We start from the raw sequence: 22124 nt of genomic DNA, 5'->3' as shown, positions 1-22124 counted from the left end.
GCTTTCCCATCACATCATTTTTGGAGAGCTTTGGCTTTGTCATTGCCTCGTCCTCCTCCATTTTCTCTCACCCTCGTTCATGTGCATCCCCAGATGGCAGCTGCTGGTACCCTGTCAAGTCCCACATACTGAAATTTAAGTCAACTGAATTCTATGCTCTGTTGGACAACAAATCCTTGTGTCTTTGTATGTAAATGAGGAAGCAGAAACCCATCCCACAAGCATAGAGCAAGTATGCTGCAAGGGACGTCTTTCCTACTGTTGGCATTCTAAGAAGATTCCTGTCTGATTTGGGTTCTGTGGAGCATGTAAAGACAAGGACTGTAAGTACAGACATTTCTGCTGATGCCCGCAGTGCTATAACAGCCTTTCACAGATTTTGAAGTTAGCCTGGATTCTGTTTCTTCCCTCCCCGCCCCGCTCACAGTAGTCTCCCACAACTGTGATGTGAAAGGCAACTATTGCTATTGAAGGGATTGCCCATCTACCCAGGAAAACCTTTGAGTGAAATGCAAGTGCTTGAAGTATATTAGAGTACTAATGAGGGCTTTAGTTTTAATTGCTAGTGCAAGTAGACAAGTCAGGAATTGTGTCCATGGTAACTTGAGTTTCATGTGCTAATTTGCCTGTCTCTGAGTAGTTTTGAGGAGGAACAAGCAGCAGGAAGCCTTGCTTCATGTGGAAGACTTAAAGACTAAGAAGTGGCCATAAATCTTTATTTTCAAAGGGACACACCTGTAAGCAACTACTCACAACACCTGTGGAGGAGAAGAGGAAAACTGTACATTCGAAAGATCAGAGCAGAATTCTTGTCTTGTTTTCCTAGAAGCTAACACTGACTTTCTGACAAACCTGTTAGATAGAAATACACAGCCAATTAATAAGGGTTAGGGCCTCTTTAAAAGCAAAAATAAAATCAAATAAAATCCCCATGGGAAGGTGCTTTTGTGTAGAAAATAATATACATCTTGCATGTTGTCCACATTTTCCTTGCATTAAAAGCTTTCCATTTTAGGAATGTTATGTTTGTAATGTGATGAGTGAACTCTCTTTAGGGGTTTAAGGGTACTCAACTTGTAGAAGGCTAACAAAATGCTGTGAAGTACATTAGATCCTCCATTTGAACTCTTCATATGGGCTGCTGTCATTTCCACAGACTTTTGCAAGAGCAAGTATTTTGAAGTAGCCAAAAGCACAGGCCTGGATATACAGCCCAGCCTGTGCCCTCCCTAGCTGTGGAGGACCAGAATGCCACATGAGCTGAATGAGGAGGTCACATGCCAGCCTCTAGACCCAGAGATAGGCAACCTTGGCTCTCCAGGAGCATCCTCAGATGGAGCTTTTAGCTCGTGTCTCCACCAGAATGGAGGGTGTACATTCGCACATCACCCGGATTCACACCAAAGTCCCTACAAGATATTGGGGAGCACTTTGCACATGATTTGGGTTTTTCATTGCGCATTAGAGCCTAGCCCAACTTACATCCGGGTTAAATAAGTCCACTTTTTGTGCTTTGTTTTTTTTTTGGCAAATTCGAACTTGCAGTAAAGACTGCTGACTGGGAAAGCTCCAGCTGTTGGAACGACAACTCTCATCATCTGAGCAACAAGTTATTGTGTCTGAGGATGATGGAAGTTGTAGTTCACTAGCAGCAACATCTGGTGTTTCACAGGTTGAGAGTCCCTGATTTACACTATAACAAAGCTCTACAAACTCCAACTTGTGCACAGTATGCAGGTGCACCAGAATCTCATTTAGACTATGCTTCTTAATCAGAATTTCCTTTAAGGACAGTATTTTCATGAGCTGAAATGAAGCAGTTACCTCAGGCAGTGAATTATTGGGGCTTAATCAGGGCAGCAAGATATCCCCCAACTACCTCACTTAGCTCCCTTGGCCCTGAGCAGCACTTTGCTGCCTCTACCTCCCTCTACTGCCACTGGCCTGATAATGAGGAGGTGACGGAAGTTGAAAAATAAATGAAAAAGGGCTTTAATAGCAGTGTTCCCTCTAACAGGGATTCCCAGATATTGTTCACTACAACTCCCAGAATCCCCAGTCAAAGACCACTGCAGCTGGGGATGCTGAGAGTTGTAGTGAACAATATCTGGAAATCCCTGTTAAAGGGAACAGTGGGCATTAGTGTACTGGAGACGCCCAGAAGAGAACAAAGGGTGCATGCACAGAATATCATGTGATGGTGGAGGAGGAGGAAGAGGTGACAGAGGTGTGTGTGTGTGTACATGGGTGTAACAAGGAACTTCAATCTATTTTTGCTTGAAAAAGGTAGGGGTTGGCATATTGGCACACTGCCTTGGGTACAAGGAGATTTTGGGTTACCACCAGCCCCATTTATTTTCCATTTTGGAAACAGATTACTGACAGACTTCAAGCTTTTAGCCAATCTGCAGAAAAATAGCAAGGCTTTGAATATCTGCAGACATTAAAGACTGTGCTATCTCCCCCTGTATCTCCTTCCTGCCCCATAGTGATTCTCTTTTGGCTGATTTACTTGGGTCTAATCTCTATGCCTTTGAAGTCTGCTAATTTCCCTTAATTCTTTCTTGTGTTCCCTACTGAGGAGCACCCTGCTATATAAAATCACAACCAATAGTTCAGTGATGCCATTGTTTCTATCAATATAATGCTTTGCTTTTATATTTATATGTTTATTTTATTTATCACATTTGTACACTGGCCCAAACTTTAGTCTCTGGGCGGTTAACAATAGCATAAAACAAGTTAAAAAACATATACAAAAAACTTTAAACAATTTAGCAATTTAAAAATAAACCAGAGATTAAAACCTAATTGTTTTTAGGATCGTATCTCAGAAGGCAGCGCATTCCACAATCTCGGGGCAGCAACTGAGAAGGCCCGTCTCTGTGTAGCCACCAAATGAGTTGGCGGTAACTGGAGACGGACCTCCTCAGGTGACCTCAGTGGGCGTTGGAGATCCAAAAGGACCAACAGAGTCGTACTTCCTCTGTCAATTCCCAATTGGAGATCATTCATCAGGCCGACCAAGGCAGTCTCTACCCCATAGCCCCCCCGAAAACCAGTTTGAAATGGGTCTAGATAATCAGTTTCCTCCAATACCACCTAGAGCTGAGAGGCCACCACCCTCTCAATTACCTTGCCCAGCCATGGGAGGTTGGAAAAAGGCCTATAATTGCTCAACTCTGAGGGATCTCATGCAGGCTTCTTTAGAAGAGTTCTAATGATTGCCTCCTTAAGACAAGGAGGCATCCTGCCCTCCCTCAGAGAAGCATTTATGATTTCCACCAGGCTGTCTATAACAGCCTCCCTGCTAGATAGAACAAGCCATGTTGGACAAGGGTCAAGAGAACAAGTGGTAAGCCTCACAGCTCCAAGCAGCTTGTCCACATCCTCAGGAGTCACAAACTGAAATCGATCCAGTCGAATCACATAAGAGGAGTTCTTGGGCACCTCCAGTTCAGACATCAAATTAATTGTGGAGTTTCCATCGTCGGCCCAAATCTCAGAGATTTTATCTGAGAAAAACTCTTAAAACACATCGCAGCAGGTAACTGATGACTCCAAATGCTGTTTCAAGGGAGAGGGAGCAGATACTAGTCCCCTCACAACCCTGAACAACTCCACTGGACGTGAATTCACAGAGGCAATACAGGTAGAAAAGAACCGTCTCTTTGCCGCATGTACTGCCTGAGCATAGATCTTTAGATGTGCTCTATGTCGCAATCTGTTGGATTCGAGTTGAGTCTTTCTCCACTTGCGCTCCAGTCGCCTACCTTCCCGCTTCAGCCCCCATAGATCTTCCATATACCAAGGGGCCAATTTTGAAGCGGGTCGGAGGGGACGCTTGGGAGCGCTCGTGTCTACTGCCCTGGTGAACAAGTTGTTCCAATTCTCAACCAGGGCATCAACAGAATCACCAGCAGAGACAACATTAAATCCCTCCAAGGTTTCTTTGAATCTTTCTGGATCCAATAACCTCTTTGGACGGACCATTCTAATAGGCCCCTTGCCCTGCGGCGGTGGGAAGTGGTTGTAAGTCCAACCTTAACCAGATGGTGGTCCGTCCATGACAATGGGGAAATCACAGGAGTCCCCACCCACAGAACACCACCCTGATCAGAGTAAAAGACCAAATCAAGCGTGTGACCTGTAATATGTGTTGGTCCAGAGACCACTTGGGATAGGCCCATAGTTGTCATGGCCACTATGAACTCCTGAGCTGCCCCAGACAGATTGGTCCCAAAATGAACATTAAAGTCTCCCAGCACCAAAAGTCTGGGAGACTCCAACGCGAGTTCCGCAACCAAATCCGTGAGCTCAGTAAGGGATTCTGCTGGGCAATGGGGTGATTGGTAAACCAACAGAAGTCTCAATCTATCCTTGGTCCCCAAACTCAAGTACACACATTCAATATGGTCCAATACCCTAACAGGGACCCTGGTAAGGGAGATGTTATCTTTATAGACCACAGCCACCTCACCTCCCCAGCAAAGTCCCCTCACCTGCTCCTCTACAGAATATCCTGGAGGGAGAAGTTGGGACCAAACTGGACCACTAGCCTTCCCCAACCAAGTCTCAGTAATACATACCAGGTCGGCCCCTTCATCCATGATCAAATCATGAATGAGTTCAGGTTTACTTTGCTGACCTGGCATTACAGAGGATCAGGGTAAGGTATGTGGGTTGCTGGTAGTGCTTCCCGAGGTCAACGAGCTGGCAGGACAGCTGGAAGCGGGGACAGCTGTTAAATTTCTGTCTACCCTTCCCCTGAAATGGCCTGCTGACCTGCCAACGTTACTTCTTCTATTCCCCCCCCACCGGGATAGTTGCCCCATAGTCAACAAAGGCATCCCCTGTCCCCCCATCTCCAGATGAACCCAAACACATTACAACAACTTCAACCCAAGTCCAAAACAGCTTAAGACTGATTAAACATAAGCCCTCTAGCCCTCGCCCTCATTCTCCCCCGAAGTGGCTCCTCTAAAGGGGCAACCCCCTTTGGTGTCACCCCTCTGGTGGTGACCCTGCCGGTTGCGGGCCCGCTGCCACATGGAGCCTTCCTATAAAGCCCCAAACTGAGCAGGTGACCCGAGGAACAGCTGAGTCACTCAGGGGCTGTTCCCAATCCTGCCCACTCTTCCCACAGATGTTACCCTGAGGCTGGAGCCCCACAGGGGAAGCAGAAACAGGCAGGCAACAGCAGAAGGAACCCCAGAAACCACCTGGTCTCTCACTCCAGGCAGCACCAGGTGGGAAGTGGATGGACTCTGCCTCTCCCTCTCTGCTGGGCTTCTAACATTTATACAGCATAGTTCAGCTGATCAAAGTTGTTCACATTATCTCAATAATCTTCACAACTGTCCGATAGGCTATTGTTGTTCCCATATTTCAGGCTGAGGCGGCAACTGAGGCTGCTAGTGGCTTGCCTAAAGCCATCTAGTGCAAGCCACTATCAGCCTCGACCCCTCTCCCCATCTGCAATATGGAATAATAATATCAGCCTATCTGACAGAGTGGTTGTAAAGATTACTAAGATAATATGGAACATGTTGATGGAACTGGTAGGAAGAGTGTGAGAAGAAGAAACAGCCAGGCTATCTGCTTGTCTAAGATTTATTTTGGGAGAGGAGGTGAGGGAGTAGGGATGTGCATGAAACAGATTTTGCATTTTGTTTTGAGCTCAAAATGAAATGCAAAACGGCCGAAACATTTTGCCGAAACAGTGGCTGTTTTGGTGAAACAACTCGAAAAGTTTCAAGTGTTTCAGCCTTAGGGAACAATGGGGGAACTCGAAACACCCCCTTGTTCCCCATGGGTAGCTCCTAGGTACACCAAAGTGAGTTGTACAGTAGGGCATGATGGGTGCTACCTGCCACCCAACCCACAAAAGGAATGGGCAAGCAGGTGATTTTAAACAAATTTTTAACCTTTTCCCCAAACCCCTATTGTATCCTATGGATTCATTTGGATCCTTTGGAACTCACTCCCTGCTGAAATAAGAGCATCTCCTTCTCTGTTTGTTTTTAAGAGGACCCTGAAGATGTACCTATTTTCCCAGGCCTTCAACTGATACCAAACTTTTAAATTTAATGTGTTTTTATCTACAGTGGTCCCTTGACTTACGAACTTAATCCGTTCCGAATGCATACTCGTAGGTCGAAAAGTTCGTAAATCGAAAAGCGGTTTCCCATAGGAATGCATTGGAAACGGATTAATTCGTTCTGGAGCGAAAAGTGGGGGGGGGGCTTTACTCACCCCTTCCATGAAAGTAAGGCACTGTACTGTACTGTATTCCTTGTAGTAATCGGGCGGCAGGGTGCCGCCCGCTTCAATCTCCCTCGGCGCGGGCTCCCGCTTCTCGTAGCCATAATCGGGGCGGCAGGATCGCTCCCAGTCCCTGCCGCCCCCTTCAAGCTCAGTCCCCCTCGGCTGGCAGCCGCCCCCTGAAGCTCCCCGGAGGTCCCCCGCTGCCCCCTTGTTTCCAAATCTAGCCCCATTTAAGAGGACGGCAGGAGAACTCCCTGCCGTCCCCTTCCCCCTTGCCGGCTGGGCTGCAACTGGCTTCTAGGAAGCCTTTCGCGCGCCTGCGCAAAAGGCTTCCTAGAAGCCAGTTGCAGCCCAGCCGGCAAGGCAAGCAGACGGCAGGGAGTTCTCCCGCCGCCCGCTCGCTAAAGTTCCTTAACTTTTAGGGAACTTTAGCGAGCGGGCGGCGGGAGAACTCCCTGCCGTCCGCTTGCCTTGGCGGCTGGGCTGCAACTGGCTTCTAGGAAGCCTTTTGCGCAGGCGCGCGAAAGGCTTCCTAGAAGCCAGTTGCAGCCCAGCCGGCAAGGGGGAAGGGGACGGCAGGGAGTTCTCCTGCCGTCCTCTTAAATGGGGCTAGATTTGGAAACAAGGGGGCGGCGGGGGGACTCCGGGGAGCTTCAGGGGGCGGCCGCCAGCCGAGGGGGACTGAGCTTGAAGGGGGCGACAGGGACTGGGAGCGATCCTGCCGCCCCGATTATGGCTACGAGAAGCGGGAGCCCGCGCCGAGGGAGATTGAAGCGGGCGGCACCCTGCCGCCCGATTACTACAAGGAATACAATACAGTACAGTGCCTTACTTTCATGGAAGGGGTGAGTAAAGCCCCCCGCTTTTTAAGTGGAACCCCCCACCCCAGTGCCACTTCGGATGTCGAAAAATTCGTAAGCGTGCGGCACTTTTTTCCGTTCGTAAGTCGAAAATTTCGGATGTCGAGTAGTTCGTAAGTCGAGGGACCACTGTATTATGATTTTTATCTTTTTATGAATTTTAAATGTTTTATATTTTATATTATGTTTTAATTCGGTACACCACCTAGAGATTTTGATATTGGGTGGTATATAAATTCAGTAAATAAATAAATAAAATTATTTGTTAAAAATCTCCTGCGTGCCCATTTCCTTTGTGGGTTGGGTGGTAGGTAGCACCCATCATGCCCTACCACTCAAACCACTTTTGTTCACCTACAAGCTACCCTTGGGGAACAAGGGGGTATTTAGAGTTTCCCCATTTTCCCCTATGGCCGGAACAAGCTGGACTCAGAGTGCACACAATTTGCAATGCATTTTGCAACCCTGCCCTGAAAAATGCTGCAGATGTACACAGTAAAAGGGAATCTGTTCCTTCCAACCTAGAACGTACATTGCAAAGTCCAAAAGGCCCCAAAAGGATCCACTGCCAGCCACAGCGCCTGCACTGGAGTAACATCATTGGAACAAATTGCTCTCTCGTACACAATTATGATGTTCCTAGCATTGCAACAGCTGCCACAGCAGCACCCTTAGCAGCAAGCATTGTCATAAGCTCAACTAGCATTGTCATAAGCTCAAAATGGTGGCAACTTCAGCCACCATTTTGACTGAGTACACTTTGCAATGCAGACTGCAGAACAGACCAGAGCAGTGAGAAGCACAAATTAGTCCAGACATGGAGGTCATCTCACAGCAGTCACCAATCTGTTGCTGATGTAAGTGGAAGCCAAAATATTCAACTAAATTTGATTTCCTCTGAGGCAATTAACTATTTCTAGCCCTTATAATTCTTCCCCTCAGATAACCTTACATATTTAATAAAGGTTTGCAAAATGTTTACTTAAGGAACTCTACTGTTACTCCACAATATAATTATAAAGACATTGGACCAGTGTAGATATAACACTGCCCAATCACCTAACTGTACCTAAGAGGCCAGGGCACTTTTGAGATTACCTGCTACAACTGTGGTAAAATGCTTTGGCTTGGCATGGATAATGGAAATGATCATGACATGGAAATACAGCTACTTTTTTGCAACGGACATACAATGTTATAGTACTAAATTGCAGAAATGAAATCCAAAACAAGGCATCTGAAATGTGAACGGCACCCTGCGGACAGTGTAGGGATTGCAGTGTCACAACGCAGGAAGTACAGAAGCACACTTAACAGGTACGTTGTGACACTGTTGTGGGGAAAGCACCCAAGAGCACTCAGTGGACTTTTACATTCCTCCCTTCTCATATGCAGTCAGTTTCCCTACATTTAATTCTGTGCTTAGCATTACAGTTGCACTAAATCTTTTTGCTAACTCTCTTATTTCAAACCTGTTTCTAACCATCTCTACAAATGTAGTTGAAAGTTACCATGATTCAAAAAGGTGCTGATACACAAGCAATACTAACTGTAGTTAGCTCAGAAAATGAGGAGGTAGGAATTCATGTGTGAAAAGGGAGGGGGAAAGCATTTGAACCCATGAAGTATTTTTTATCTAAATTGTTGCTACATCTGTGCCAGGCCATATACTATTACTAAGATTTTTGTATAACACTTTCAAGTGTTCAAATTGCTTCAGATGCTTAATCTATTTGTAATACATATAATAAACATAATAACCATATAAAGTAAATGAGTAGTGATATTCTCATATTGCAGTGGCAGGGGGTGGGGGGGCTGTGGGTGAGAGCAGTGTTTTCTCTAATTTTTTTCATCTGTGTGAGGAATGAGTTTTGTTCTGGGTGGCAGTATCAAGGCAGTGCGCATGCACATGCATTCAGATTGGGGCTTTCTTGATTCAACCTGAGCGGGATCTAAAATTAACTGAGTGGACATTAAAAAAAACTTGTGAGCATGCACATGTGCGCACACCTTAGAGGAAACATTGGCTGAGAGGGAGTGGCTTGTCTATTGACATCATGGCAGAGGTGAGATTCACACTGGGGTCTCAGTAGTTTAGCCTCTGCCATTTCTCTACATCATATACATTTGTATTTCATCATGCCTGGCCTAGGCAGATAATTAGTTGTGATCAGATACATGTTAGCTATGAATTACACATAGTTGTGTCAACAGATGGAGCAAGGATAGAGGATGGACAGTGTATTCTTTTAGTAACAAGTGAATGCTTCTGGGCATTATAAAACCTTGATAGCAACAATGAATTAAACTAGTGAGATCATCAAATCATGGTAAGTAACTTGATAACTCCTCTTACTGCTATAGCAGTATACTAGTAAAGCATTTTTATTCTTCTGGAACTTGATCCAAACCTTGGTGAAATCAATGGAAACATTTTTATTGACTTCACTGGGCTTTGAATCAGGCCTTTGGGGCATTGTAGTTTTATTCTGGTTGTCTCTTTATCTTGTCATCTTCTACCATGTAACAACTCGTGTACTCCTCTGATATCTACAACACTGATGGTACTTTTTTAATTATAAAAGTATTCATAATCGTCCAGCAGCATTTGTCTAAAAATAACAAGTAGTTATATACCCAGAATCCAATTGCATCCTGAAAAACTCTTGTGTTTTTTTTCGGTGTGAAACTGGACCAGAAAGAAACATTTTAAATGTATCAAAAATAGTCCAAACAAATTATCTGCTGATAATGGGAACTAAACCTTCTCACTATGTCCAAAGAGTAGCTTTCCAAGATCCCCTAGGCAAGAATGTAATTTGCAGTTCCAGAAATTGATTAGATAGCAATTTGTGTCCGGGTGGGGGTGGGGGGGAGCTTGTTGAAAGTTATCTTGAGGGAACTGACATGCAATTGAGCAGTTGGCATCTTAAAAGGTAAAGTTGTGCTTTCGAGTCAGTATCGACTCCTGGTGTCACAGAGCCATGTGGTTTTCTTTGGTAGAATACAGGAGGGGTTTACCATTGCTATCTCCCATGCAGTATGAGATGATGCCTTTCAGCATCTTCCTATATTGCTGCTGCCCGATATAGGTGTTTCCCATACCAGCAGGGATTCGAACCAGCAGCCTCTTGTTCCCCAGGCAAGTTATTTCCCCACTGCTCCATTAGGTGGCTAGTTGGCACGTTAGATTCTTTTTGCACAGATCCTGTGCTATGAAGTGCTAAGGAAGGTCCCCAGTGGAGAAGCTGCCTATGGAGAAGCTCTGCCTCCACCAAAAATGAATCTTCTGTTACTTCTCTCCCAGGAGACTCACTAAGCTGCTGTCTCAGGGGAATGCTTTCATGGTCTCTCTAGAGGATTGGAAACATTTGCCAAGAAGCATGGAGATGGGCACAGATGAATTCACTTTTACTTAGGGGACTTTTATTGTGTCTCAACTTTTAATTGTGTATTTGTATTCTGTTTAATTTGCATGTTGAACTTGAATAGCTTCTTAGAGAAGCTCTTGCAAATGTTCATGAAACTTGATATGGCTGACTTTTAAGATCCCTCTGAAAAGAAACAAAGAAGAAACAGCATCAGATACCAAAAAACTTATTGCCCTGCAGTGTTCACAGCTCAGATATTGAAGCTTTGTAATAGAGCAAGAGACTCTGGAAGTAAAACTGTCAGGTTACCAGATGGCCCTTATTTCAAAGGATTCTTCCTAACTCACAAAGATCACAGCTCAACAGAACTTAACAGATGTGCCTCATTTTGGACATTACAGCTCTAAAGCCAGCCTGTTTTCAAAGTATGCTTTAGTTTGGAAAAAGCTTATTCAACAAATTTAAGGAGCCATGATCTGCTCAGACTTACTCCTAAAGTGACTTTTGACAAACAGAAGTACGCTTGCCAGGTTTCACCCGGCACCTTGCTCTTTGCTGTCACCACCTTATGCCTTCTGAATAACCCTAGGCAAAACAATCTTCAAACAGAAAAAGATTTTTTTAAAGAGGAAACAAAGAGAACTGACTAGTGTAGAATAAAGTGAAACTAACTTCTCATGACCTGGGAAACAGGCTTCTATTAATACAGTGTAAAATTGCATTCATTTTTTGCAGCTGCATCTTACTCAATCTCAACTTATGATCAACAGCAATCTTGAACTGCAGTCCACCATTCACACTGCTTTTTGTGAGGTTGCCAACAGTTTCCCTTTGGGGAGATGATTGAAACAAAACAGGAGTGGAATAGTTTCCACCTTTAAAATATGACAACAGAAATTCTTGTAGCACCCCCACTTAACTGAGCAAAGAAGTACCTAAAATATGGGTTCTCATATTTGGCAGCAAGACAGCAACTGTGCTTATTCCACTTAGCACAGCATCTCTCTAGTGCAGGGCTGTGCAACTTCGGCCCTCCTGCAGGGGTTGGACTACAACTCCCATCATCATCACAATTGGCCATTATGGCTGGGGGTTATGGGAGTTGCAGTCCAGCAACTGATGGAGGGCTGAAGTTGTGCTGCCCTGTTCTAGTGACTCTTGCTGGTGTCTCCATTGTTGTGTGTGTTAGATTGTAAGTTCTTTTGGGAGAGGGAACCCAGGGGCTAATGATGTGAATTATTTCAGTTGGGAGCACTGGAGCACACAACTCTGCTTGTGGACATTTTTTTGTGGGAGAGACAAAGAGCCAGAGAAAGAGCCCTCTGTTGGAAGGCTGAGGAAGTGTCCACCCCATCAGGCATGACATTGCAGGCCAGAGGAGTAGAGAGTTGAAAACAAGCAAATGAGAGAGAGAGAGAGAAAGAGAGAGAGAGAGAGAGAATGGGTTAGATGCCACGATGTGTATTTTTGGGTGTGAAATACCCAGCTTGCCTGTAATGAGAAGCTTCCAAAAAGGAACAATTTTCTTATATCTTTTTGCTGAGTGCCACTGAGAAGTTTGTTTTTAATGTGAAAAGCAGTATTTAATAGTCATTATTTATTATCATAATTTAATTTATTTGTAGCATAAACTTTCATGTGCTCCAACAAATGTGTCAGTCCTTACAGTGCCACAAAACTCTTTGTAGCAACAAAAATCTCAATGTCCTGTTAGGTGGCATTTATGTAGTGTTTTGTCAGTGCTCAAAGAGCTTTACATAAGTTATGTTGTTCTAGTAATCCTTACATCAACCCAGTAAGGTGAACACTTCTCATATTGGGATGAGGGAGGGAGAGTTTTGAGGCTAAAAGATTGCTAACCCCACCCAGTGACCTTGCCAAATTGAGATTGAAGTAAGGACTTTCCAGTTTACATTTTATTCTTTTAATCACTATGTTATGCTACTTGTGAGTCAACACCCCTGGCAGACAATGTGGCAGATGTTCTAGTAGTATAGGCTGGGAGCGATGACCTGTTTTGCACAGGAATGAATCAAAGATCTAATGAAGTTCATTTTGGGCACCCTCTAGGTATAAAGAGGGAAGACGTGTACTTTCTCAATTCACAGATATCTGCCAAAGCTCTGTTGGCACAGGAAAATATTTTAGAGTCTTGGCTGTTCTCATGTTTCTTGAACGTGCTTACCAGTGGTGCATACAGAGAACTTGAGGAGTAGCTCCTCCTCACTTAATTTATTTTATTTTATTTTATTTTTTGCAGGTGGAGATTATGTTTGGGGATTGAAAATATGGGTTATTAGGTTTGGCAGGGAGTGTTGAGGAAAATGAGGGGGAACTCCACAAATGCTTAGGAGGAATCTGCACCCTGATACTTTAGACATGGAGTCTTCAGGACAAATTTATTTGAATTTGGGGAGTCCTTGCTCACTTATTAAAGACCTGAAATCCAGCATGTTCATGCATATAAACCTCTCTAGTGAACAGATGGATGTTAATTGTGAGTCAACTTTGATGTTTTTATTCAGAAGGTGTAGTAGACCTGTGGTTTTTGTGTTGCTCCCCTAGGTGACCACAAGATTTCTTAATGGTTTCGGCTTCCTATTGCTACAGCTGACTCTTTAACTTTTTCTCTGTAGCTTTAACAGCGTGCAACAAGGAACTCATATTTTATTCCGGGAGTTCAGCTTTGTCCAAGCAACACCCCATAATAGAGCATCCTTTCTAAGGACCTTCTGGCGATGCTTCAGAACAGTGGGCAAAAATGGAGGTGAGTCTCCCCCAAAGTAGTTAAACAAAACCAGTTTTCTGTTAGTGTCTTGAATAGAACTGATTCTTGTTGTTCACAACTTTTGAATGAATAGCTGAACTTCCTACTCTTCTACATATTTTCTGAATATCCTTTTAAATTTGTGATATTTGTAGGAGTACATATTCTTCAACAGCATCTGGGTTTTATTTTATGATTATAATTTCTCCCCCTACTGGGGGGAATAGTTTTAGTCCCCCCCCCAAGATTACCTCTATACAAGCTTAAAAATAGTTTTTTCCCCATAAGATTACCTCTATAAAAGCTTAGGTTGGTGACTGTGATCAGGGGTGTAGGCAAGTTGGAGGTGCCTCCCTCCCTCCACCCTGGCGGCCCTGCCTCTGCCACCTACCTGTTCAGCCTGAGTGTCATGCTCAGGACCAGCTCACGCCAGCCACTCCTCTTGTGCTGGTGTCAGAACCACACTGATGCAGGGGGCGTGGTTGGCATTGGGGCACATGCCACCCATCTCTAGCACTTCCTAGCCAGCAAGTGCTGTGTTTGCCGCTTAAGAGAGGAGGAGCAAGGGGGCCCCTGGATGTCCCCCGGACACTGGCGGCTGGGAAAATTTTGTTCTCCCCAGTTCAGTGGCAGCTACACCACTGCTGTGTATTCTTCATTTAGATTTGTGTACAGAACTCTTTTTCCACAACTCCAGCTTTGCATGCGTTAACCTCCTTTGAATTTCCTTTATCTCCAGGCTTTCTCTCACTGCATGGCCTTCTTTTATCCTTTCTCCAAAAATTGTCTAATGCCTTCGTAAGCAGATTAAATTAGGATCATAGCATGATTAGACCTGAAGAGATGCTTAGCTTTGAAAACATCCTTTCATTGCTCCCATCTGAGACACTGTCCCACCTACCTGTGGAACGTTAATGTTCACCTGCTGTAAGTTGTACCAGGATGATGTTTTTAGAGAGAATAAGGCTTACTGCAATCTGTGCATATGACACTGCTAAATGCACCATTATTGCATTGCAGTGAGTCTTAGGTGAGCAAGCTTCACTTAAACTAGTTGAGGATGCACAAAAACAGTGCTAGGTGGATTGCGCCTTATATTCTTAGCCTGAGTACAGCTGAGAGAGAATGAAATGAAAAGGAGCTATGACTGGCAACTAGATACATTTTTCTTTGCCCCCTAACCTTTTTAAAATTTTTATTTATATAAGTGTTGCCTCACTGGAAGAAGCAATTTAAAATTGTATATACTTAAATGAGTTAATATATATTTAAATGAGCTAGGCTTCTCACCTCTGGAAGAGGTAGCAACCATAAAAGGTCTTGAAGCAAAGTTTCAGGTCCAGAGTAGGCCTTTGGTCATACAGGGGGTGTTTTTGAATGATGTTTTGTGGCAGCAACAGGCTTTGCACAGGAAATGGGGTTTCCATTCAGACCTCAGATATGCAGCAAAGGAATGAATCACCAGTTTAAGTAACTTGCCAGATGAGGTTTCTGTATAGAGCAAACACTAGTTGTTGGTTGTTTGTCCATCATGCGATAAACATGTCACGACTTAAGAGAGTATGTGTTCATTGCTTTTGAGCCTCCCGGTAAAGTGCTATGAACGCAGACAAAGTGCATGAGAATGCACAGACAGAGGAATTTCTCTCATTGACTGAGAGTGATTAACAATAGAACTTAACTAAGCATTTCTGATGCAAATAATTAGCTCACGTAAAAGACAGAAAGTAATTTGAAAGCTGCTGTTGCTGCTACCCTCCCTTTTAGTCATCATTCCTTTGCTGCATGTCAACTTTTAAATATTGGTATTCTACCAAAAACAACCACAGGGCTCTGTGGTCACCAGAAGTTGACACCGACTCCACGACAGCACACTTTACCTTTACAAAGCTACTTCTGGCCAGGCTTGGCCTCAGCAGCTGCTTTTACTTTGAATTCTGGGAATCTGCTCTCACTGCTACATTTTGAGTTGGATTTGCAGCTCTTTTCTCCTCTTGCTGTATATCTTGAATGTACTACATCTGTGTAGAGGGCCTACTGTATTGGCTCTTAGAGGCAGATCCGTTTGCACTTGTGCCCAGACTTTATTCTGTTGTACAGAGGCACAACATGGTAGCAACCATACTGCATAAATTGGGTATCTGTTTGGTGCTGTTTGACTGCAGCTGGTAAATAGCCCTCCTGCCCATTGTGTGTTGCCAAAACACACATGTTGGAAGTACACAAAATGTAAATGGAAGTACACACTGCCACATACACTGCTATGGCTGCTTTGATAACTACCTGATGAAATTGTAATAAATGACTGCATCTCAAACTAACAATTCCTAGCAAATTACAGTATAGCGTTTGAAACTACATGTTAAAGTATCTGACATTATTTGCACATCTAACAACCTCACAATTGAATGAAGGCACCAGCTAGGTCCTGTTGGCTATCCACATCTGGTATTCAGATGTATACTGATTTGGACATAGAGGTTCTATTTGGCTAACATGGCTAAATAATATTATACTGTAAATACATCCAACTGCTCTGTCCTGATCAAAATTCTCAGCTCTTCTTGTTTCCCGAACTTCTTTACTCTTCTTAATTTGATCCCCCCAACCACACATTTATACTAGCTGAATTTAAGTTAATTTTGGTATGTTTTTCTGGCAGTATTTTAACCTCTCCTTCCTTTGATATCTTTGTAACTTCTAGATTTAAGTGTAAACGAAATAATTTTAAAAAGCCTTCTGAAAAGTCCTTCTGATCGGCTGCTGCACATGCTTTCACTAGGTTGATGCATTGCATTTTATTGTTATCTTTTGGGTAGTTGTCAGTTCAGGTGATGCTGTGTGGCATCCTAATTCATCTCAAATTTTCAGCTAAAAGTTTTAAAAGACCCAGTTTTAAGGTATCCCATAGCTGCTGCATCTCTATTAGAAGGGGAATTTGAAGAGTGAAATGTACAAATGTAGCTTATTATTTACCCAGGTAGTTGTATCCCATCTTCTGGTCCTAACAAGGGTTCCCTGTGAGGTGGCTTACAACAAAACACAACAAAATGACAACAAAACAAAATAATCCAAATCAAAACAATAAATACTAGTAAGACAACAATTTAAAAAATTACAACTAACAAAGAAATGGAGGCAACACAGAATACAAACTCCTAGAACTGGGAATACCATCACCATAAATTATATATCTGGTGAAATAAATACACCTCCTCCACAAATACCAAATACATTGTGGTAAGGAATGTCACAACCTGTTGCCATAACTGAAAAGGCTCTACGACATGTCCCTGCCAGCTAAGCTTCCAGTGGTAGAGGAACATAAGACCAGATCGCAATAGCCCTACTCACAATCATGTTCTGTATTTGTACAATAAGTCTACAGTATACATAGGTACAGAACAGTACACAAGTACAGTTATTCATGCATTATGTTGAATGCAGGTATAGCAGTATATTTCCTATCTGTACAATGTGTTTGAAGGACCTGTTCTCAGGCTCATTTTTTAAATGAACACAGGTACACAAAAACATACATGAATGTATAGACATCTTTATACTGGTACAACATAATGTCTGAATAGGGGTTCTGTTGATGACTGTAGTGGGGCAGGCAGTTTCAAGTGATGATGTCATCTGAAATAATAATTCCATATAGATTGTCATCTGGAATCTCAAATTGTGTCACATGGTGTGTGTTTAAAATGAGCTTTTCTGCCATCATTGCCTCATAAAGATATTAGCATGAAGTCCAGTTAACACTTGTTCATGCTTAAACCAAATGAAATCAGTTGCTTAAGTGTACAACAGCTTTGAATTGGACTGGATCTTAGTATGCATTCTGAATATTTGCCTTTCTAGATGTTATAAGATTCTTGATGCACATGTTTTGAAATTAATGGACATTAGTAAACATCAAATAAGGCTAATTTTACATTTGTTTTAATATAAACTCTGTTAGATTTGTATGCTGCTCTACAGCAGGGGTCTCTAGATGATATTTTCTGGAACAATACCTCTTCCAAAATATATAGTCCCATTTTAGAAATATGTTTTTTAAATCAGTAGAATTTGTATTGTGCTTCTATCTTCATACACAGTCTTGAGATGAGGTAAATAGTCAAAGTGGTTTTCAAATGGCAATAAAATAAGAAAGTAATAGTGAAAGTCATCTCTGAAAAGTTCCAAAGGAATCTATCCAAATTGGGCAATGACATAGCAAAAAAATAAAATAAAAATGGCAGAAGGTTTATGATCAATCACAAGGTAGTGCAGAGTGGGACAATTAATCTTAACAAGTGAAGGACCTATTAGGTTGGTCTGCCCAAAATGGTTATTGGATCCAATAGGCATCTTAGTTATTGGATCCAAGAAGTCTTGGAAGGGTTTCAAATTGGTTCAGCTAGTGATTCTGTCAATGCTCTGGTGCAAATATGGAATAATGAATTCACTAGAGTGGTAGACACAATAGCTTCTAAGCATCCTCTCTGACCTACTTCAAAATCAGCCCTGTGGTACCTGGAAGAATGGGAGCTGAAGTGGCAAGGTAGACGACTAGAGCACAAGTGAAAGAAGACTCGTCACGAATCCAACAGATCTCAACACAGAGCATGTTTGAAGATCTATGCTCTGGCAGTGCAAGTGGCAAAGAAGTGGTTTTTTCCTGCCTGCATTGCTTCTGCAAATTCACATCCAGTGGAGTTGTCTAGGGTTGTTAGAGGGCTAGTAATCCTTGCTAATTGGGCAAAGAGGCACCTTTTAACATGGTGATTCTCTTTATTTAGCAGGGGGAGAGTAAATGGTCCTATCTACCCCCAGCACAGTACCTCCAGTGACTGTTGCTGGTGACTATCTTCTGTTCCTTTTTAGATTGTGAGTTCTTTGGAGACAGGGATCCATCTTATTTATTTTTTATTTCTCTGTGCAAACCACCCTGAGCCATTTTTGGAAGGGTGGTATAGAAATCGAATAAATAAATAAATATTATGTGCCCCCTCCCCCTTGAATTTGAACTTGGAACCATCAGTCACTTTCTGTGACGTCTTCAATGACTTTTTTGTGGGTAAAATGTCTTGTATTTGGGCCTAACTGGATTACATGGTTATTGCAGAGTCTACTGTGGAGGTGTTTAGTAACTCCTCTTATAGGATTAGATCGGATCACTTTCAGTTTGTGACTCCTGAAGATGTGGACAGACCTCTTTGGACTGTATGCCCTACAACTTGTTCTCTTGACCCTTACCCAACTTCGCTTATTTCATCTGGTAATTGTACTATTAGAAAGGGTTTGGTAAATATTATAAATGCTTCTCTGAGTGGGGGGACAGGGGTGCCTCCTTGTCTTGAGGCTATTATTAGACCTTATTTGAATAAACCTGCATTGGATCCTTCGGAGTTAGCTAATTACAGACCCATTTCCAACCTTTCATGGTTGGGCAAGGTTACTGAGCAGGTGGTGGCCTCTTGGCTTCAGGCAGTTTTGGATGATACAGATTATCTACACCCATTTCAAACTAGCTTTTGAGAGGCTATGGGTCTGAGACAGCCTTGGTTGGTCTGATGGATGATCTCCAACTAGGTATTGACAGAGGGAGTGTGACTCTGCTAATCCTTTTGGATCTCTCTGCAGCTTTCGATACCATCAACCATGGTATATTTCTGGGTCACTTGAAGGGGATGGGATTAGGTAGAATTCTTTTGCAGTGGTTCAATTCCTATCCCTCTAGCAGATTCCAGATGGTTTTGCTTGGTAAAGGGTGTTATCAGTATGCAGATGACACCCAGATCTGTTTCTCCATGTCAATTTCATGAGAAAATGGCATAACTTCCCTAAATAACTGCCTGGTAATGGGCAGTTGATAATGGGATGAGGGATAACAAAATGAAAGGAGTCCAAATAAGATGGAGGTATCACATGTATAGTTAGTTAGTTAGTTGTTTATTTACGATCTTAGATCAAACATCAATATACACAGAATATACACAGTAAAAAGAAAATAATGTACATATATTTATCATTTTTGTACCGCCTATGTACATCTCTAGGCAGTGTACACATTTAAAATATTTAAAAATCAACACAGATTAAAATCACGACACAATAAAAACAATAGTATAAAACAGTTATTAAAATTATTAAAATCCTACTTAAAAGCCTGCAAGAACAGGAGAGTCTTGAGGGTCTTCTTGAAAACAGAGAAGGAGATGCTCTTATTTCAACAGGGAGCATATTCCAAAGCCCTGGGGCAGCCACAGAGAAAACCCAATCCTAGGTCACCACCAAACGAACTGGTGGCAACTGTAACCAGACCCCTCCAGAAGACCGTAGCAGGGTTTATGACAAAGGAGGCACTCTCTTAAATAGCCTGGACCCTAGCTGTTAAGAGCTTTATAGTAGGGATGTGCACGAACCTATTGGGAGGCCCTTTTACGGGCCTCTGAACAGGTTCAAAAGACCAGTGGTTCAGCTGGGTCGAAGGCGGGAGGGATATCTTTACAAGCGGGGGAGGGTGCTCTTGCCCCCCCGCCGCATTTTCCCCACCGGCAATGCACTTTAAAAGAGTAGGGCAGTATAGCAGCATACCTCCCTGCTGCCCCGTTGCCTTGTCGTACTGGAAGTACCTGATGTGCATGCGCACATCGTGCTCGCGACAGGTTCCATTCCATTCCAATGAGGCAATGGGATGGCAGGTAGGTACGCTGCCACCCCGCTGGACCCTTTTAAAGTGCAGCGCCTGTGGGGAAAATGCAGTGGGAGGCGTAAGAGCACCCTCCCCCACCCTTAAAATTATCCACCCTTGAGCAGCCCCCCACCGGTTCTGTGCACATCCCTACTTTATAGGTAATAACCAGCACTTTGTATTTCACCCAGAAACATATCGGCAGCCAGTGCAGTTCTTTCAAAACTGGTTTTATATCGTTATATCAACAACCTTTGTGTTGTCCCAGTGACCAATCTGGCTGCCACATTCTGTACCATTTGTAGTTTCCGGACTATGGTCAAAGGCAGCCCCACACAGAGTGTATTACAGTAGTCAAGCCTGGAGGTTACCAGCATATGTACCACTGTTTTAAGGTCATTCACTTCTAGAAATGGATGTAGCTGACATATCAGCTGAAGCTGGTAAAAAGCGCTCCTGGCTACTGCCTCAACCTGAGAAACCAGGGAGAGCTTTGGATCCAGGAGCACTCCCAAGCTACATACCAGCTCTTTCAGGGGGAATGTAACTCCATCCAGAACAGGCAGATCTAAACCATCTCTTGGGCCCTGACATCTGCACTCAGTACCTCCGTATTATTTGGATTCAACCTCAGTTTGTTATCCCTCATCCAGACCATTACTACCTACAGGCAGGCATTTACGGAAGATAGGCCATTTCCTGATGAGGCTGGCCTGGAGAAGTAGATCTGGGTGTCATCAGCATATTGATAATACCAACCAACAAGCCTCCTGATGATCTCTCCCAGAGGTTTCATGTAGATGTTATTGGAGATATTATGGAGCCTTGTGGAACTCCACACTTTAGTTCTCGCTTTGCATAACAACAGTCTCCAAGTGACACCATCTGGAATCTACTTTAGAGGTAGGAACGGAGCCACTGTAAAACAGTGCCACCCTATCTGACCTCCCCCAGGCGGTCCAGAAGGATACCCTGGTCAATGGTATCAAAAGCCACAGAGAGATCCAAAAGGATCAACAGAGTTGCACTTCCTCTGTTGATATTCAGTTGGAGATCATCCATCAGGCCGACCCAGGCCTTCTCAAATCCATAGCCAACACAAAAGCTAGTATGAGATGGGTCTAGATAATTCTCATCATCCAAAACTGCTTGGAGCTGAGAGGCCACCACTCACTCAATCACCTTGCCCAACCATGGCAGATTAGAAACAGGTCTGTAATTAGCTAACTCCTAGAGATCCAGTCCCCCACAAAGTCCTGCTATGTTGCCTCGTTGTGGCGGGGAGGGGGTGTTCCTGGGAGGGATGAGTGAAGTACACCGAGAGGTATACTCTCAGTAGGTCACCCAAAGCACAAAGGTCATCCCAGCTGCCCAGATAAAGCAAGCAGGCATCTATATTGGGCAGCAGCGATATAGGAAGGTGCTGGAGGCAGATGATCACTTCAGTGACAATGACAAAGGCATAATTTCATACTGCGTGGAAGAAGGCAATGGTAAACCACTCCTGTATTTTACCAAGAAAACCACATGGATAGACAATGGAATTATTGTCGATGTAGTGCCAGATGATGGGCCCCTCAGGTCGGATGGTACTCAACATGCTACTGAGGAAGAGCTGCAGATCTCTCAGAGTACTGATGGTGTTTATGACACGGTTAGATTAAAGCCTTTTGGATGTCTAGCGGCTGATGTTGCCATGCGGGAAAAGAAAATCCAAAGCTGCAAAGACAGAATTACAATGGGAACGTGGAATGTAAGAAGCATGAATATGGGAAAGCTCGACACAGTAATAGATGAAATGAATCGACTACAGATTGACATCTTGGGCATCAGTGAATTAAAATGGACTGGAATTGGACACTTTCAGTCAGAAAATCATACTGTTTAATACTCAGGACACGAGAACCAAAGAAGGAACGGCATTGCTTTCATAGTCAGGAAGGATATAACAATGACAATATTTGGGTACAATGTGGTCAATGACTGACTAATATCAATTAGATTTCGTGGACAACCCTTTAACATGACTGTTCTTCAAGTCTATGCCCCAACGACTGATGCAGAAGAAGAGGATGTTGATGAGTTCTATGTTCAAGTTCAGTCTGAAATTGACAGAACATGCAAGCAAGATGTGATGCTGGTGGTTGGAGACTGGAATGCCAACGTTGGAAAAG

At 43.4% G+C, this 22124-nt stretch overlaps 1 protein-coding gene across 6 annotated transcripts in view; it reads left to right on the top strand.

Annotated features, from left to right (window-relative positions):
• Nucleotides 1–22124, top strand: part of CSTPP1 (centriolar satellite-associated tubulin polyglutamylase complex regulator 1) — a 191377-nt gene that overhangs the window by 55007 nt on the left and 114246 nt on the right. For 4 of the 6 annotated variants that reach the window (XR_008308669.1, XM_053256428.1, XM_053256445.1 and 1 more), the window contains exon 3: nt 13138–13268. The exons of 1 other annotated variant lie outside the window; for it this stretch is intronic. Coding sequence is in view for 2 of the 5 variants with exons in the window: in XM_053256428.1 (XP_053112403.1) it covers nt 13138–13268 (131 nt within the window). In the remaining 3 variants the exon portion in view is untranslated. Of the gene's footprint in view, nt 1–110; nt 324–13137; nt 13269–22124 lie in introns of those variants that run through there. One more of the 6 variants, XM_053256453.1, reaches the window with a different exon arrangement.

Source organism: Hemicordylus capensis, chromosome 1 (genome assembly GCF_027244095.1).
Source record: "Hemicordylus capensis ecotype Gifberg chromosome 1, rHemCap1.1.pri, whole genome shotgun sequence".
NCBI classification, from domain to species: Eukaryota; Metazoa; Chordata; class Lepidosauria; order Squamata; family Cordylidae; genus Hemicordylus; species Hemicordylus capensis.
Note: the sequence above shows the minus strand (reverse complement) of the source record. Positions and strands in the feature narration are given on the sequence as shown.